Source organism: Panthera pardus, unplaced genomic scaffold (assembly GCF_024362965.1).
Source record: "Panthera pardus isolate Hobbes unplaced genomic scaffold, ASM2436296v1 HiC_scaffold_21, whole genome shotgun sequence".
Lineage (NCBI taxonomy): Eukaryota > Metazoa > Chordata > Mammalia > Carnivora > Felidae > Panthera > Panthera pardus.
Genome location: NW_026526777.1, coordinates 8,997,921 through 9,016,011, shown reverse-complemented (window position 1 = coordinate 9,016,011; position 18,091 = coordinate 8,997,921). Strand labels below are relative to the sequence as shown.

General features: G+C 52.3%; 1 protein-coding gene across 5 annotated transcripts in view; it reads left to right on the top strand.

Annotated features, from left to right (window-relative positions):
* RXRG (retinoid X receptor gamma) overlaps positions 1–14,370 on the top strand; it is a 44,646-nt gene extending 30,276 nt beyond the window's left edge. For all 5 annotated transcript variants that reach the window (XM_019465715.2, XM_019465714.2, XM_019465717.2 and 2 more), the window contains 6 exons: positions 5,188–5,348; positions 5,464–5,593; positions 6,905–7,037; positions 8,381–8,472; positions 10,312–10,417; positions 13,881–14,370. In XM_019465715.2, the coding sequence (XP_019321260.1) occupies positions 5,188–5,348; positions 5,464–5,593; positions 6,905–7,037; positions 8,381–8,472; positions 10,312–10,417; positions 13,881–14,028 (770 nt within the window). In that variant the 3' untranslated portion in view covers positions 14,029–14,370. The remainder of the gene's footprint in view (positions 1–5,187; positions 5,349–5,463; positions 5,594–6,904; positions 7,038–8,380; positions 8,473–10,311; positions 10,418–13,880) is intronic.
* The last annotated feature ends 3,721 nt before the right edge of the window (positions 14,371–18,091 follow it).

Sequence of the window (18,091 nt, the reverse complement as noted above, 5' to 3'; positions counted from 1 at the left end):
GCTCAGATGAAAAACCGTTGGACTCCTCTTCCATGTGGGTGAAGAAACCTTGTCTCTCCCCCAGAATGTGTCCAGAACGTCACCACGTCTCATGACTTTAACGTAGCCAGCATAACCCAAGCCATTGTTACCTTCTGTATTAATCCACCCGGACTCCTAAGAACTCCCCTTGCGTCCCTCTTTGGCTTCCTACACTCTTCAGAGCAACCAGTGAGGCTTTGAACAAGTGGGTCAGGTCAAGCCCTTCCTGCACCAGAACGCTCCAATGCCTTCCCTTCTTCCTCAGAAAAAAAAAAAAAAAAAAAGCAAAACCTTGGTTATGACTTCAAGGTTGTACATGATCTGACTGCCCCATGTCTCTCTGGTCCAGCCTTGCTGGTCTCTGCTGGGCCACCAGGGAAGCTCCTTCTCAAGGAGTGTGGCACTTACAGTCTCTCTGCTTAGAGTGCCCTCTTCCCAGGTACCTGCATGGCTCCCTTCTTCTCCACCTTTAGACCTTTACTCCACTGTCAACTGTCGAGAATTGCATCAGCCACCCAGGACACTTCCTAGTCTGTTTCCTGCAGCGGTATCACTGTCTAACATGCTTACTTACTTAGTCTACTATCTGTTTCCACCAAGGCAAGATTTTTTCTCTGTTCCCCCCATCACTGCTATATCACCAGTGATTAGCACAAAGGAGGCACTTCATAAATAATTGCTGAATGAGTGGATGAGTAGTTTAAACTGAATATTGGAACCAAAAGTTTTAGTAATGCAGGAGCTTCTAAAAGGACTCATCCCTCCCTCCCTCCCTCCCTCCCTCCCTCCCTCCCTCCCTCCCTTCACCCATCCATCCCTCCATCCATCCCTCCATCCACCCATCCATCCCTCTATCCATCCTTCCATCCATCCTTCCATCCATCCCTCCATCCATCCATCCTTCCATCCATCCATCCATCCATCCATCCATCCATCCTTCCATCCATCCATCCATTGACCCATCCCGCCATCCCTCCCTCCCTCCCTCCCTCCACCCATCCATCCCTCCATTCATCTATCCATCATTCCATCCATCCACCCATCCATCCATCCCTCCATCCATCCACTCATCCTTCCATCCATCCATCCCTCCATCCATCTATCCCTCCGCCCATCCATCCCTCCATCCATGCCTCCATCCACCCATCCATCCCTCCATCCATCCCTCCACCCATCCATCCCTCCATCCATGCATCCATCCATCCATCCATCCATCCATCCCTCCTTCCATCCATCCATCCCTCCTTCCATCCATCCATCCATCCATCCATCCATCCATCCATCCATCCATCCTTCCATCCATCCCTCCATCCATCTATCCATCCATCCCTCCATCCATCTATCCATCCATCCATCCATCCATCCATCCATCCATCCATCCATTGACCCATCCCGCCATCCCTCCCTCCCTCCCTCCACCCATCCATCCCTTCATTCATCTATCCATCATTCCATCCATCCACCCATCCATCCATCCCTCCATCCATCCACTCATCCCTCCATCCATCCATCCCTCTATCCATCTATCCCTCCACCCATCCATCCCTCCATCCATGCCTCCATCCACCCATCCATCCCTCCATCCATCCCTCCATCCATCTATCCATCCTACCATCCATCCATCCATCCATCCATCCATCCCTCCTTCCATTCATCCATCCATCCATCCATCCATCCATCCATCCATCCATCCATCCAGTATTAACCGAGTGCCTGCTTCATGCTCATGTCATCCTTGCCTTCAAAGAATCAATGATCTTATAGAGCAGAACACGTGAGGAAAAAAATCAGCTGGTGGAGGCTGTCTTCTCTTCACCAAGATAGAATTGATACTCCTTAAGCTTCTGCCACCATGATGGTCAAACATAAGATTAATGACCCCAAAGAAAGTCTCGCATCAGCAAGAGCTTGTTTGCTGCCAGGGTCGCATTTGCCTCCCAGGACAGATAAGTTTCAGGTTGACTTGGAAAAATAATGGTTTTCCTGATGCAGATGAGACTGAGTTAAAGGAAGGTGAAAGCCTTCAGTCAGAGAAGTGGCCATTTCTATTGCTTCACCATCTGTCTCTCAAAACTCAGCCTCAGCAGCCCTCAGCTCCATTACAGTCAGAGTGGTTGGTGCACAGGTCACATGGCGGGAAGTGTGGCTCTTTCATTAAAGTAAGGCAGACAGGGACTTGTGAATTCTAAGGGCCTGGGCAGTCCTTCCTTTAAACTTGGCACTGTTCTGATTCTTTCATGGACAGGTGTCTAGTTTTGGCTTCTGCATTTTTGAGAAGAATGTGGAGAAATGAGGAGTAATGAAGAGCTGAGTAGTGAAATGTAGGAGGGGAAAGAGGCTCCTAGAGAAATTTCTAAAGGAATTGGTACTATTTACCCTGATGAAGAGAAGACAAAGGAGCGAATCAATTCCTCATCTGGCTGCATGAAGGGCCATTTCCAGAAGGCTGCCTGACAGCCTTTCCTTCACCCCTATCGTTTCTGACCTCAATGTACAGAACTGGGGGCTCAGGTTGGACACTGCCTTGAAGACAAGAATAACAAAATTCTGGAACAGTTAGCTGAGAGAAACTATCAAAAACAGGTAGAAAAAGATGGAAGTAGAATGGGCTCGGAATGTGTCTGCCAGAAGCCAGGGGCCAGGACCCATTGCCTTTTTAGGGTACCTAATGGGGAAGCCGGAGTGGCCATTGATATTCTCGGATGTGACACCTTTGTTTCCTCAAAGAGGAAACATAGATTCTAAGAGTCTGGGGAACTGCCTAAGCTTCCATGGTGAGCTAGTAGCAGAACTGATACAGGACTGGGGCCCTCTGACTTCCAGGCGACCACACAATCCTCAGGGGTCTTAGGCGAAGTCCGTTTCCATGATATCTGGTCATTTAATACAGTTTGGATAGATAATGGACTACTTTCGTGGCAATTAGTGGGTAGTATTCGATATCCCCATGAGCCCTGTGTGGTCTTTATTAGTACCAATAGCCCAGAGCCTCAGAGGTGGTACAGGGGGGTGAGAGGTGGGCTCAGAAGGCCATCAGCCTGGGTCTACATGTTGGCGCCATTTTTTCTTAGCTCTGTGACCTCTGGCAGGTTACATAACTACTCTGTGGCTCATAGTCCTTGAGAGGGTGATTATGGGGATTAAATGAAATATCATCTGTATAAAGTGTTGAGCATAACTCCTGACAGAGAAAAGAATTCAATAAATTTTGGTTATTATAGAGCATGTCCAATAAATACATGTTGGGCTAATGGATAAAGTTCTGTCCCAAGGCAGGAATTTGGTACCATGTTAGATCACCCAGTGTCCCCTGGATATATCCTGAAGTATGTTGTAGGGCAGGCTCAGAATGTCGGCCACATCGAAGGTTTCTTCCAGCAACAGATATATGACTCCTCTTCTGTGACAGTAAGATTTACGGCACAGAGTGGAGAGGGGAAGAGCAAAGGATCCCTCGCTTAATGGCAAGATTGGAATTAGAATCTAATTCCCAGAAGCCAAGGTTATTTCCTTTGAAGCTTGAAGGTTATTCTCCTTCCGTGTTACAAATCCACAGAAGAAATCAGCTGAGGACCGCGGAAGGAACTTCACTGAGTTTGCTTTTTCCCCGTCTTTTAAAATCGAGGCAAATAGAAGCCTATTAATCTATCTTAAAGAAATTAATACCAGAGGCGTTCAACTTTAACCAGCAAATCCAGCTGATAATATAAATACATATGTGTCTGTATGCTGTCCGAGAATGAAGACTGACAGAGTGGACAGGAAGGAAGGATGAGGGAGAAAGAGAAAGTAGGAGTTGGAGGAGACATCTAAAGGCTCCTTGGACTCCAAAGTGCATGACTTTTGCTCTCTTCTTTCCTAATTTCTCTTCATTCTCTCTCTCTTCTGTTTCTTCTTTTTGTCACTGCCCTCCTTTATTCTCTCTTCTATTTCTCCCTCCACTCCTTCCTTCCTGCCCTCCCTCCCTCCCTCCGTCCCAACCACTGAATATCATTCTCATCTTGAGGCATTTTGATGTGTCTCTACTGGAGGCTTTGGAGTGTGAGTTGTGTTTTTGTAGGCTTAGCCTTCTCTGACCTACCTTGGAAGGTCACTGATATCACTTGCATGACAAACTGGATGTCCAGCGTCTGATTCCAGCTCATTCTACAGCCTTTGTGCCATCGGGGGTGGGCCCCAGGGGAGGAAAGGACAGAAGCTGAAGGGTAGAAGTTGCTAGTGAAGTAGCTATCACTGAATTCCAGATTAGCCACCGGCTTCGAATATAATTTTATTGATTCTTGGGATTAAAAAAAAAAGCGTACCAATATTGAATTTTGCTCCTTGATGCTGGGGAAAGCAAGATGGAAACCACAGCTTTGTAGATTATGGAAACAAACCCAACAGAGAGTGTTTGTCAGTGAAGAGGACAGAATTGGCAAGGGGGTCTGCCTGGCATCCTAATGCATGGACGCTTAGGGTTCTGGGGGTTAGAACGAACTTCGGTAAAAAAAACCCCTAAATTTGGGGAGGCTGAGATGATTCCAGCCCGCACCTCTGCCTGCCTACCCTTCCCCACCCCCCAAACCAGCCGCTGATTCTGAAATGTCATCTAGGTGACATTCCTCCACCTCCTCACTTACTAAATACCCTCATGGCTCCCTGAAGATCTTCCCTGACAAGTCGGATCAGGTGATGTTGTGTTCAGGCTGGTGCATTAGGGGCAGACCTAATGGGACGTGAATGCCAAGGCTGATGCATAGGACCTGACAGAGGGATTTTCCAAGTAATGTCCTTGCCACTTAACTATCGCATGCCCGCAGCTTATTAGAGGTAGCAGCTAGAGGTAAAGTCCAGGAGACTGAAGAGAGATCATGGAGAACGTGGCTCATTAAAAGAGAGGGCAGAATCAGAGGTTATTAAAATTCTAAATGCAGACTTTTTAGACTGGTCACCATAACGAACAGGAAAGGATGCGAACTAAAAAACCCACAGTTCTGCCCACGCATAAGCCAATCGCTTTCCTTTCTTTGTTTTGTCTGTCAACATCGCAACCCCTCTGGTCAGGGACCGCAAGGATACCCACATGACAGATGAGGAAACTGAGGCTCGGCTCCGGTAGGTAACTCGCTTTCCCACAGTTGTCCTGGGCACGTGGTAACATCTGCCTGTCCTCTCGTGTGCCAGCTGTGCAAGAAGAAAGGCAGAGGAGCCGGGAGCGGGCCGAGAGTGAGGCCGAATGTGCCAGTAGTGGCCATGAAGATATGCCTGTGGAGAGGATTCTAGAAGCTGAGCTTGCTGTTGAACCAAAGACGGAATCCTATGGTGACATGAATATGGAGAACTCGGTCAGTGGTCTTAGACCTCCACCCGCCTCCCACTTCTTTCTTGGGCTGGGGATGGGCGAGGGGTGGACAAGGGTCCTGGAATCTGCCCCTCACAGGGCTTTGGGTTTGTTTTTAGACGAACGACCCTGTCACGAACATATGCCATGCTGCTGATAAGCAGCTTTTCACTCTTGTCGAATGGGCCAAGCGCATCCCCCACTTCTCTGACCTCACCTTGGAGGACCAGGTCATCCTGCTCCGGGCAGGTAAAGGACATCGGGGCTTGGGTTTCCTTGGGCCAATCGCTTGGGCTGCCATTTTGAAATTACCCTTGGGATCCTAAAGCAAGTCACCCAATGAGGCTGTAACCGATCCAAGCCGTGTGCCATGTTGAGGACAGGATAACCCCATCCAGGGTTAGTCTTTATGTAATAATTATAGGTTCTTAAGTTTGGGTGGCCCTCCCCCAAACCTTTTATTCCCAAATGAAACATTGTTAATGGAGGGTGAGACTCTTCTTCTGTGTAAATTTTACCGTGGTTTTATAATTGGCATTTAATTTTCAAATACAGTTAAGTCAGTTTTATTGACGACAGTCCAAAGCAGTGTTGTAAAATTGGAAAATAGAGGTTTTCCCATTTCACAGGTGAGATGAGAGAAGCCAAGGATTTTTTTTTTCTCAAGCTTATTTATCCAGGGTTCCTTCCTTTTTTTTTTTTTTAAGTTTATTTATTTATTTTGAGAGAGAGAGACAGAGTGTGAGCAGGGGAGGGGCAGAGAGAGTGAGAGGGAGACACAGAATCCGAAGCAGGCTTCAGGCTCTGAGCTTTCAGCACAGAACCCAATGCGGGGCTCGAACCCACGAACCATGAGATCCTGACCTGAGCCGAGGTGGGACGCTTAACTGACTGAGCCACCCAGGCGCCCCCAGGGTCCCTTCCTATTTTCAGATTCTGTGTGCTATATTCTCTCTCGGCTTCCATTTCTGGAACATTGTGCAGCTGACATGTGCCACCGCTCTCCTCTGTCACCGCGCCAGCAGGGAAATTTCATAAAGATTGGCTAAGCATTGGAAGCCAGTCCCCTCATTTCATCCCTGTTAGATAATGAAGAGTCTCTGAGTGTTGACTGAAAGCTACACGCTGTGCTGGGTCCTGCCAGACAGCGAGCACCAAAGAAATAAAACTGAGTTGTCAGGTGCTGGGGGCAGAGGTATCCTCACTTTATCCACCGTGGCAGCTAACATGTTGACGATTACCTGTGAAATGTTCAACCCGTATTTGTCGATTGACTGGGATGGGGGAGGAGAAGTGTCCTGATCCTCAAGCTGCCATTCTGAGCTGTCCTGGGGGAGACTGGGGGGGAGGGGGGGGAAGTGCAGGGCCATGAGTCAGGGGACCCCCGTCTTATCCTGTTTCTTCACTCATGAGCTGTATCGTCTGGAGCTGGTTTTTAACCTCCTTGGATTTCTGTCTCTGCTTTTGTTATACGGGGGCGACAATTCGTGCCTCGGATGATGATTGGTGAAGCGAGAATGCGGTCAGTTTTCCCTCAAGGCCTCCTTCTTCTCCTTGCAGGGTGGAACGAACTGCTAATTGCCTCCTTCTCCCACCGCTCCGTCTCCGTGCAGGACGGCATTCTTCTGGCCACCGGCTTACATGTCCACCGCAGCAGCGCCCACAGCGCTGGGGTCGGCTCCATCTTTGACAGGTGGCTCTCGTCTGCTTCCAGTGCGTGCGTGTGCGCGAGCGTGCCTGTGTGCGCGCGTGCGTGCCTGTGCGTGTGTGCCTGTGCGTGTGCGCGTGCGTCAGGTGCCGTGGGCGTGTGGGTGTGTGGACCTGTGGGCAGCGCTGGGACGTAGGATGGTCCACCCACACGTCTGCACGGGGCAGGAAGCGGAGACCATGCAACACATCGGAACGTAGACCAAGGAAGGAATGACAGGTGGCTCTCGTTTGCTTCCAGGGCGTGTGTGTGTGTGTGTGTGTGTGTGTGTGTGCGCGCGTGCGTGGGTTACAAGAAAGGTTGAAATGACGAGATGGAGGTGGAGCCAGGCAGGGGCCAGCACGGTTGCTGGGGCAGGAGGGCGAACCTGTTACCTCTGCGGGTTTCCAAAGGAGAGACTGGATCGTTGACATGACCTGGGGGGGGGGGGGGGGAGGTTGAACTGCCAGGGGCCCGGGATGGAGGTAAGCAGCCAGGACCTGACTTCGGGAGTCGCGGAAGATGAGCTGAGGTTTTTGCTGGACTGGGTCGCAGGGTCTCTGGAGAAGGGCCGCAGCAGGAGCGGACCCACCTGGGTCAGGCAGCAGGAGCCCCAGCCTGGCGTTCTGTGCCTTAAGCGGTGCTGAAGGAAATTTAAGGCATGTGATTCAGACAGATGAACGGAATGAGTAGGGATGAATGGTGTGGGGCAAGGGGACGGGCAGCCGGTAAGCCTATCCGGAGAGGATAGGGTTGAAAATAGACTCTGGGCCGGGGCCCCGGGCCCTGTGGCCCCTTCCCACCCTCCGTTGTAAATGGATTTCCAGGCCACGTGAATGTCCACCCAAGGCGTCTCTACTCCCTCCCCGCCCTTTCCCACAACACGCAGAGGCCATGCAGGGACCAACACGGTCTTTGATGGACTCCGCCGTCGTCATGGAGATTTCCACCCTCTCCCTGGAGGCTGCCCTCTGCTGTGTCCCTCCAGACGGGCCACACCCTCGCCCTGCTTAGCCTGTTACCTTTCTACTGACTTCCAGTCCTCCAGGCTGCCTTTCCAGCGCCGCCCTGCCCCCCGACCCCCAGAGTTCACTGCTTCCCCCTCGGTGCTCCCTTGGACTTTGCTCACGGCTTTGTGTCGCTGCGCGTTGCTTCCCTGTTTCCTCAGTGAGACTGGGAGCTCCTCGAGCTCGGGGATGGCACCCTCTTCGTCTCTGCACCCCTAGCACCTGCCGCATCATCTGGGACACGGGATGGGGACATAAGGAGCGTGGGGTGCGTGCGCCTCATCCGCCCCTGGCCTGGTGTTCACGGTTTTCTCATCGCCTGTCATTGTGTCCTGTGAACAGAGTCCTGACTGAGCTGGTCTCCAAAATGAAAGACATGCGGATGGACAAGGCGGAGCTGGGGTGCCTGCGGGCCATCGTGCTGTTTAACCCAGGTGACTGGGCAGTGGTTCGCCCTCCTCCGAGCTCGGCCGCGGCGCTCCCGCGTTCTGACGTCCCCCAGCTCAGCTGAGGCGGAGCAGGCAGGGCCGGGAGTCGATCCTTCGTGGTTCCGACTCCTAGAGCCTGTCTTGCGGGCGTCTTGAAGGAGCACGGAGTGTGCATATTTGGGGACAAGTGGGGAAGGCGACGGTGGCCCGGGGTCACGGTGAAGGAGGTGGTCGGAAGGATCAGATTTGGCAGATAGTTTTAGGCAAAGCTGGTGGGGTTTGCGGAGGGATTAGAGATAGAGTGTGAAAAGAGAGGTGTTAAATATAATTCTCAGGGGTTTGGGGTTCATTTTCCCGAGTTATTGTGAAAATGGAATTTTGTTTGCTGAAGTGGGGGACCCTAAGGGTAGGGGGGGTAGGAATTAGGACTTTGTCTCTGGACATGAAAACCTCAGGTGGACATGTAACAATGTGGATGGAACGAGAGTGTATTGTGCTGAGCAAAATGAGTCAGAGAAAGACAGATACTGTATGATTTCACTCATATGTGGAACTTGAGAAACAAAACAGATGAACACAGAGGAAGGGAAGCAAAAATAAGTAAACACAGAGAGGGACGTGAACCAGAAGAGACTCATAAACACAGAGACCAAACTGAGGGTTGCTGGAGGGGTGGTGGGTGGGGGGGATGGGCTAAATGGGTGATGGGCATTAAGGAGGACACTTGTTGGGATGAGCACTGGGTGTTTTTAAATTAAAAAATCAATCTCTGGGGCGCCTGGGTGGCTCCGTCGGTTAAGCTTCCGACTTCGACTCAGGTCATGATCTCACGGTTCGTGGGTTCCAGCCCCGTGTCAGGCTCTGTGCAGACAGCTGGGAGCCTGGAGCCTGCTTCGGATTCCATTTCCCTCTCTCTCTGCCCCTCCCATGCTGGTTCTCTCTGTCTCAAAAATAAATAAACATTGAAAAAAAAAACCTATTACTTAAAAAAAAATTTTCAGATGGATAGTAGACATCCAAGAGTAGCTGTCCAGGAAGCTAGTGTTCATGAGTCTGGGACTCAGAGGAGAAGTCAGGGCCGGAGATGTGCCTTCGAGAGCTGTCAGCCTCTACCGGGCACACGAGACTCTCAGACAGGTGTGAGCTCACGTAGGGGGTCAGTGAAGTGGGGCAGAGAAGGGGGCTGGGCAGAGGTGGGCCCAGGGGTGCACCCTCACGTAGGGGCTGGCGAGAAAAGGAAGAACCAGCAAAGAAGCCCGAGACAGGCCAGTGAGGGGCAGGGAGAGAAGTGGAGGAGTGATGTCCTGGTGGCCCAGGGAAGAGAAGCGATTCAAGGAGGAGGAAGGGATCGGCTTCCTCACATGCCGCTGGGGGTCAGGAGAGATGACCGTTCAGAATTACATGGTGACTTCTGCACAGGCTTCAGCCCAGGAATCAGGCGGTTCGTTAGCTGATGCGGCACGTGAGTGGATCTGGCTTTTGTACCATCTCGTCATTCAGTCCGGGCTTAGCACATGGGAGGCACTCAGTAAATGTGGGGATGCAATCGTTCTAGAATGAGCGGATAGAGTAAAACTCTCCTCCTTGGAGTCGGTAGTGGCTGCCTTTGGCGATCAACAGGGTTTTCAGCCTTTGCTCCAGGAGTCTATTGGGTGGACTGGGCACAGAGAGGGAGAGCTGGGGGGCCCAGGGGACCAGCTTGGTGTCTTTCACTGTTGTTCCCCACCCAGCGCGTCTCTATCTAGTAACTCTTGGGGCAGAGGCCAGAGTGAACGGGGACAGCCTCTCTGGAAGGGTGTCCACCTGAGATGTGTCCCCATAGGCTAAATCAGTCGTCTTTTTCAGATGCCAAGGGTCTGTCCAACCCCTCGGAGGTAGAGACTCTGCGAGAGAAGGTTTATGCCACCCTCGAGGCCTACACGAAGCAGAAGTATCCGGAACAACCTGGCAGGTGAGAGAGAGAGAGAGTGAGTGCAGGAAGAATCTAATGGCCGCGGTGAGGCCTCTTCCTTGCCCTGCATACATGGTAACGTGCAGCAGGTGCCGTCTAGGGTTTTCAAGTGTTCTTTAATCTTTCTAATGAGCTGAAAGCTGCCGAAACATTGGCTCCACGGCACCGGAGATCCTGTCCTGTTCACCGTTCCCTGCTCCAATGTTAGAGCCTAAAGCAGTGCCGGGCACATAGTATAGGGCTGTAAATGTTGCCAGGATGAGCAAATGCAGAAATGAAGGCGGGTCTCAGTGTCTCCAGTTTCTGGCGAGGCACCAGGGCCCGGAAAGGGTAAGGCACTTGCCCGGCATCGTGGAGCTGGTGTGCAGTGGGGCTGGGAGGTGAACTCAGGTCTGTCTGGCTTCAGAGAGCTTGTGCTTTCCAGGGCCGCTGCCTGGCTTTCTGCTCTGCCCCCGCGGGACAAGACGAATCCTACATTTTGGGGGTATATATTTTTCCAGTATTTTTGCGTGTCAGTGCATGCGTGCACAGAAACGTGCATTTACAGACATTAAATCGTACAGTTTGGTGTATTATTTCCCTTCTCTTAGCCGTTTTTAGCTACTTCATCAGATGCTGAAAGGTACAAAATTATCATTTTCAGTGATTCTGTAACGTTTCACGGGGTGGACGGATCTTAATGTATTTAGCCATTGGCCCGTGGAACATTTAGGTTGTTTCCGCTGAATGTTACTTTCAAAACTTTGGAATTTACCCGTTTTCCTAGGAACGGGCCTGCCAGGGGGTCCCGGCTGCCTCCTTGTTGGCCGGACTGGGGTGGGACCTGGAAGGGCAGGGAAGGGGGTGTAGAGGCGGGGCCCCCTCGTGTCCCCGGGGTGTGTCCGGCACAGCCTGGACAGAGGGGGACCACCCTGAGGATGAGCAGGTGCATCGGGGATGTCACTTGGCTCAGGCAGGTAGGTAAGCGTGCCGAAGGCTGGTCACCTCTGCTGGGCAGGAACAGGTGGAAGGAGGGCCGGGCACGGCCGGGTGCTGTCCGTGGTACTGGGCTGCCACTCCCTGGAAACACTTCGGAAGTGCGCTTTGCTCCAGCGAAGCAGAGATGGAACTCAGGAGGACGCAGGCACATTGTCTCTCGCGCGGCAGGCACCTCAAAGGCTGTGGCTGCCGAGCACGTGAGGGAGGCACGCCGCGTCTGTCCCCAGGGCTGTGGCCCTTCACGGGCGTGTTGGTTTCCAGTCCCGATCTCAGCCCCTAAGTCAGGGCCAGTCAGCTGAGACAGCAGTCCCCTAGTGTAGTTAGCATTTTGTGGGTTGTAAAATGCGGGCATCTTTAGAACGAACGATACATTTTCATAGTTCTGTCTCAGCCTCTCTTTGTACTTTACAGAGAAGCCATTCCCTTCATCTAATTCCGTAAAAGTCTTTCGTGGTAGAGTCAGGACCAGGAGCTCAGCCTTTACCTAAATGGCTCTTCCTGCTTGGGGATGCCCTGCAGAACTTTCTGAAGGGTTGTGTGGCCTTGGGATAGACTTTAATTTTTCTTAAAAAATTTTTTAACATTTATTTTTGAAAGACAGAGACAGAGCGTGAGCAGGGGAGGGGCAGAGAGAGAGAGAGAGAGAGGGAGACACAGAATCCGAAGCGGGCTCCAGGCTCTGAGCCCTCAGCACAGAGCCCAACTGGGGCTCGAACTCATGAATCACAAGATCATGACCTGAGCCAAAGTCAGATGCTTAACTGATTAAGACCTTTAATGTTTCTAGGTAAAGAAGTAATCCCGATTTTTTGTAGATGGTGCCATTTTATTTTTCTTATATTGCCCCATTTCTTTGAAACTTCATGTGGCCTGAATATAGAAACATACACGTTTTCCAGGAGCATTAAAATTCCAACTTGAAACTCCCCCCGTGAACTCATGTTGTGACGCTCCATGAAGAGCCAGCCTGACCAGAGTCTCTGATTTCAGGCCGGGGTGACCGATAGGATTTTGGTCCTTGTCCTTTCATTGGAAGTTATGAGTGACTGGATTGCCAGCTATTATTAATAACATTAAAAATCAGCTTTATTGGCAAAAAAAGGATTCTGAGAGATGGAGAAGGGCCACCGAGGCAGGTTGGAAAACACAGCAAATCGAGGGGACCCAGGAGGATGTGCAAATGTTAGGGTAGTTCATACACAGGCCTCTCTCCCTGCGGTGAACCTCACAGCCAAGGTCCTTCGTTGTACAGGAGTGTGCAGCACACGCACGTGAGTGCATGCATGTGGGAGAGAGTGCACGTGTGCGGGCACGTGAGAGTGTAGGAGAATGAGTGTGCGTAGGTGGGCGTGTGCACAAGCTCACGTCTGTGAGGGTGGGTAAGAGGGTGAGTGTGTGCACACACGTGTATATGTGTGACACGTGTGAGGCAGGTGTGGGTGAGTGTGTATAAGGGTGCGTGAGAATGTGTGAGTGGGTCTACCTAACGTGTGTCAGGCGCGAGTGTGTGTTTGCACACGTGTATGTCGTGTCCCTACACTGCCCTAGGGGGCGAGACTAGTATATTCCACCCCACTCTCCTCCTGCTTAAAGGAAGCACCTCCTTCGTGTTGGTAACAACTGCTTGCCAGCTGGTAACAGACCTTGGTGACTCCCCGCCCCCCGCCCCCTCCCCCCTCCCCCCCGCCGTGGTCTGTTGGGGGAGGGGTGGTGAGAGGAAAGGCGGACTCAGCCGGGGCGGTAAGGGCCGCGGGCCCCGCCCTCGCTCACCTCGTGTTCCAGAACCTCCGCGAGGCCTGGCGGTGCCCCAGTAGGTGCCCCCACGTGCACGTACGTGAGTGGCGACGGCCACCACAGGTCAGCACAGCCGTGTCTCCTGCTCTGTTCCCGGCATCCCGGCATCCCCGCAGACCTTCGCAGGCAGCCCGCGGGCGGGGTGGGGACGTAGGGAGCCCCAGCTGGTTGGTGGGAGATGAGCCAGAGCCTGGCCCTTGCTCCTGCCCGGGATCCCGGGACGTGGGCGCAGATTTCAGAACACTCTCGAGAGGCCACAGGGTTCGGCTTCCCCTTTAAAAACTCCATTGCGGGGGGCACCTGGGTGGCTCAGTCGGGGAAGCCTCCGACCTGGGCTCTCGGTCGTGATACCACAGTTGGTGAGTTCGAGCCCTGCGTCGGGCTCTGTGCTGACAGCTCGGAGCCTGGAGCCTGCTTCCGATTCCGCGTCCCCCTCTCTCTCTGCCCCTCCCCTGCTCGCGCTCTCTCTTCCTCTCTCTTCCTCTCTCTCTCTCTCACTCTCAAACATAAATAAACATTAAAAAATTTAAAAGCCCATTGCTGAAGCTTCCTAGGAGTAGAGCTTGTCTAGCCGCCCCAGTGTCCCCTTCCTGGCTCTCTCTCGCACGTGGGCTGGTCGGGGAGACCAGACGAACTGGAGTGGCCACCCGGCTCCTGACGCCCTGCCGCCCCCCACCCTCCGCCCCTGCAGGTTTGCCAAGCTGCTGCTGCGCCTCCCGGCCCTGCGCTCCATTGGCCTGAAGTGCCTGGAGCACCTGTTTTTCTTCAAGCTCATCGGGGACACGCCCATTGACACCTTCCTCATGGAGATGTTGGAGACCCCGCTGCAAATCACCTGAACGCCCCCAGCCGCAGCCCCCCCCCAGCCTGGGACTACCCCTGGGCGGGTGTGTGTGGACCCCCCACCCTGCACACGTCCCGCCGCCTCCCGCCCCGCCCCTTTCCCGTTCCAATAATGTGATGCTTACAATAAAGAAACCTTTCTACACGTGCGACTTTTATAGGTGGTTTTGTACAGATGTTCAAGGAAACCCTTCTTTGCAATCTGAGGGGCTGGGGATCTTTCTGGAAGTTCTTGGAAAAACTCACCAAGCCTCTGTACATATAATTGGTTTAAATTATTTTTTCACTTGCCATGGAAAGCAAACGAGCGAATAATAAAATAATATATATGATGTTGACATTGCCTGGAGCACGGGGTGTGTTATTGTTATGGGGGGAAGTTTTCTCAGCTGTGGGAGGAAAGTTGTTGGGGGCTGGGGAATGGGGGTGTGGCCCTGAAACGGTAAATCAGTCCCACAGTTCGGCAGCCTGAGTCTAAGCTGTCCCCAGCCAGCTTAGCCCCTGGCGAGAGTGGTAAGACACATTGTCTTTCAGAATGAGCTCACTTTGTTTTTTCTTTCCTCCTTCCTCCTAAGAATAACGAGTACAAACAGCCTTGTCCTGTTTGAGAGCAGTTGAGCATAAGGCCACGAGAAGATGCTATCTGGATGGAGGAAGATTCTGGGATCAGGAGAGTTGATAGGGGGTAGTAACAAAGGAAAGGAATTTTCTGTTGTTAATTGGCAACATTAGCAAAAAGACCAGAGAACATCTAATTTGTTTTCCATCATTATCTGGCCCTACATAGCCTATTCTTAAAAGGGAAAGAGGAAACCTCTCCCAGCATTTAGCCTCGGAGTGATTTCCTTGTGGTCCTAGAGTCCTACTGTCTGCTGGACAGTGAGCTCCTTGAGGGCAATGTCTGATACCACAGCTAGACTACACACACACACACACACACACACACGTATATATATATCCCATCTTCTTTGAGTCACCTTCCTGCCATCCACAGGAACCGGACTTAATGGATACACAAATCTGTGCTGTGCTTTACATGACACCTGCTAGGGCTGTGCAGTGAACAACACGAACAACTGCACATGTCAGGCCTACTTACCTTCTCTGTACACCAGAACCTGACCCAGGGTCTTGCACACAGCAGACACATAGCAAATGTGTGTTGTTGAATTGGGGTCCATGTAACTGGAAAGAATTTCCTAAAGGGCACTGTGGATGACAGTTGCTTTATTCCCCATCAACACCTTGTCCTCTCAGAACACCCTAGGGCTAACTCTCCAGTCCAAACACATCCGTCAGTGGGCACACAATTTCGAGAAATTAAAATTGTTTTATTCCTGGGGAAAGCGTAGGGATCCTTTATCCTTGGACATTAAGCAATGGAATTAAAATCTTAATTATGCTGTCTCTCTTTTTTTTCCTTTTCTTTTTTATCTACATTTTCTGTGAACCGTGATGCAAGCGACTGGGGTTGTGGGGTGACTAAGATTTAATTGCAGATTTAATTGACCTCCCCCTGCGGCCAGCGTAGCTCACTGGAAACGTTCAGCTGCACGTGGCTTCCAGGGGAACTCAACATGGCCCGCCATTCATGGTAACATTCGTGGTAAGCCGGGTCCTGTCCTCGTCTTTGATCCCTCCCGCAAAGAACCGTGGCTGTTGCCTGGAGCTGAGTTCAGCCTGAGGGGGGCCCAGCGGGGGGGTGTCTGTGCCCCCGCCAGGCGGTGTCCCCTGAGCTGCCACCCACAGACACCGAGCTTGGCCAGAGACGGGCAGGTGTCTCTTCCCGGGCTGGCTCCGTGACATCCGGGGCCCCAAAGGCCACCTCCTTCCTGACCCCTTCCCCCTCACACTCCAAGACGAGCGACTGAGTGCATGTTCGATCTTCCTTCAGGCTCAACTCCGCCGCAGCCATGAGAAGCCTCCCCAGGGAGAAACCTCTCCTCCTTCCACTCGCCTGGTCACCGGAGGAGTCGGCCGTGGAGACAGCACGTCGTCCCATCGGTGCCGACTAGTGTTTCCTGAGTGCCACAACCCAGGCTGCTGACACAGGTAACAAAATCGAGGGACTCAGCCTTGTGTTGCTCGGGGTTTTCGCAGAGACGGGGCCAAGGTGGCCAGAGGTTGGATGCCGGATGCAGCCAGCTAGAGTCTGCTCCCGGAACTACAGGCTGGTCCTCCTGTGTCTGCGGGGCAGTTGCTCAACCTCTCTGGCGCCTGTTGCCTTTATTTGTAAACGTCAGTAATAATACGCACCTCATAAGGGTAAAAAGATAAAAGGATGCACAGAGTCCAGCGTGAGGGCACGTGATTTGGCACAAGACACGGTCGGGTGGGTCCTGACTGTGCCTTTCGTGATGGACTTAAATCTCACTAAGCCTCAATGAGCTGATCCGTAAAATGGGACAATTCTGTTTGCTCTGGGGTTTTTGTGAGGATCATGTGTAAGAAAATGCGTGTGAAGCTTTTATCACATTACCTGGCATAGAAGGGTAAAGCAAAGCTTTCAATTAATTTCCTTCTGGAGGGTGAGACCGTAGTCAAAACTGGCATCCCGGGTTTCGGGGATGACTAGAACGTCCTCTTCCACAACCTGGTCAGGAACGCCCAACATGTTTGTACACAAGGAACCAGAAAGTTCTGGTTTCTAGTCTGGGTTAACACTTTTCTTCTCGTTTGTACCTTCCTGAGTGCAATGGCAGTACGTCCCCCTCCCCGCCCCCGTCCCCCAGCACGGCTGACAGTGTAGACTGCAGGGCGAGCCTTGTGGGAGCCGGGAGGACCGGGTTCCAAGGAAGCTGCCGGGGCTCCCCGCGAGGGTGTGGGTGTCCTGCCAGCCGCCATCAGAATTTCACCTCTGGTCTCAGCGACTCGGGCAGGTGGCTTAACCTTAGTTTCTGACTTTGGGAACTGAGACAGATAATGGCACCAGGCTCTTGGAGAGAACCAAGCGGGGTGATGCGATGAGCTCTCAATTAGCTTCACTTACACGATTATCGATCCAAATATTTCTAAGAGACTCCTGCTCTGAAAAGAAGGTCCTAGACTCCAGGGACAAGCCTCCCCCTCACGCCTGACCCCTCTCCCCCACGCCTCCACGCCTCAGCCCCATAGCCACCCCCCACGGCAGCCCCCCCCCCCGCCTACCCTGCATCCGTGGCACCGTCGCCCCCTGCCCCCGCCTTCCTCGGATGGTCCCCGTCACATCAGCGACAGCATCTCGTGACATTCCTGCATACACGCGCAGGGAGGACTGAAAAGCTGTCCTCTGCACAGCTAACGCTTCTTGGCCTTGACCACGCCTGTTCATATCGTTCAGCGAAACCAGCCAAATGGCATGTGATTATTGGTTTATGTTACTTCTTTGCACAAAAACTTGCAGTGACTTCCTCTTGTCTGTTAAGCAGCGGTGGTCACCAGGGGGCAGTTCTGCCCCCGAGGAAGGTTTAGTGATGTCCGAAGAGATTGTCACAACTGGGGAGACCTCGTGGGTCTCCGGCCGGGCCCCTGCAACAAAGAGGCATCTGGCCCCAAAGGTCAACAGGGCCGAGACTAAGAAACTGCTGTAAAGCATCACTAACGAACAGAAAGTCAAATGGCTCTTTCCTGGGTTTCAGAATTTTGGCTAAAGCCCCAAGGTGAGGCCAGGAGGCTCCCACATGTTCTAGAGGAATTACTAGATGCACCCACATGAACTTATTAAGATAGAAGAACTGATTCTGTAACTTTAACCTTAGATTTCTTCTTGAGCCTGTATTCAGAGAAGATTGAAATTTAAGCAGGAAGATCCTAAGAAGGAGGGGTGCTTGGGGGGCAGTGCTGTGGCTTTGCCCCACTCCTCCAGGCGGAGGGAGCCACCCCCCATACCCAAGCCGAACGAGGAGCACAAAAGACCCCTCCCTGGGACTGGACCTATAAGAAGGGGGTACTGATAGGAAGGGAGGCTGTCCCCTCCTCCTGGCTGGCTGCTTGCTCAGTGCCAGAAACCCCGCGTTGCCCTGATGGGAGTGAGGGGCTCAGGGATCCTTGTGAACACAGAGACCGAAGTCTTTCTCTTGA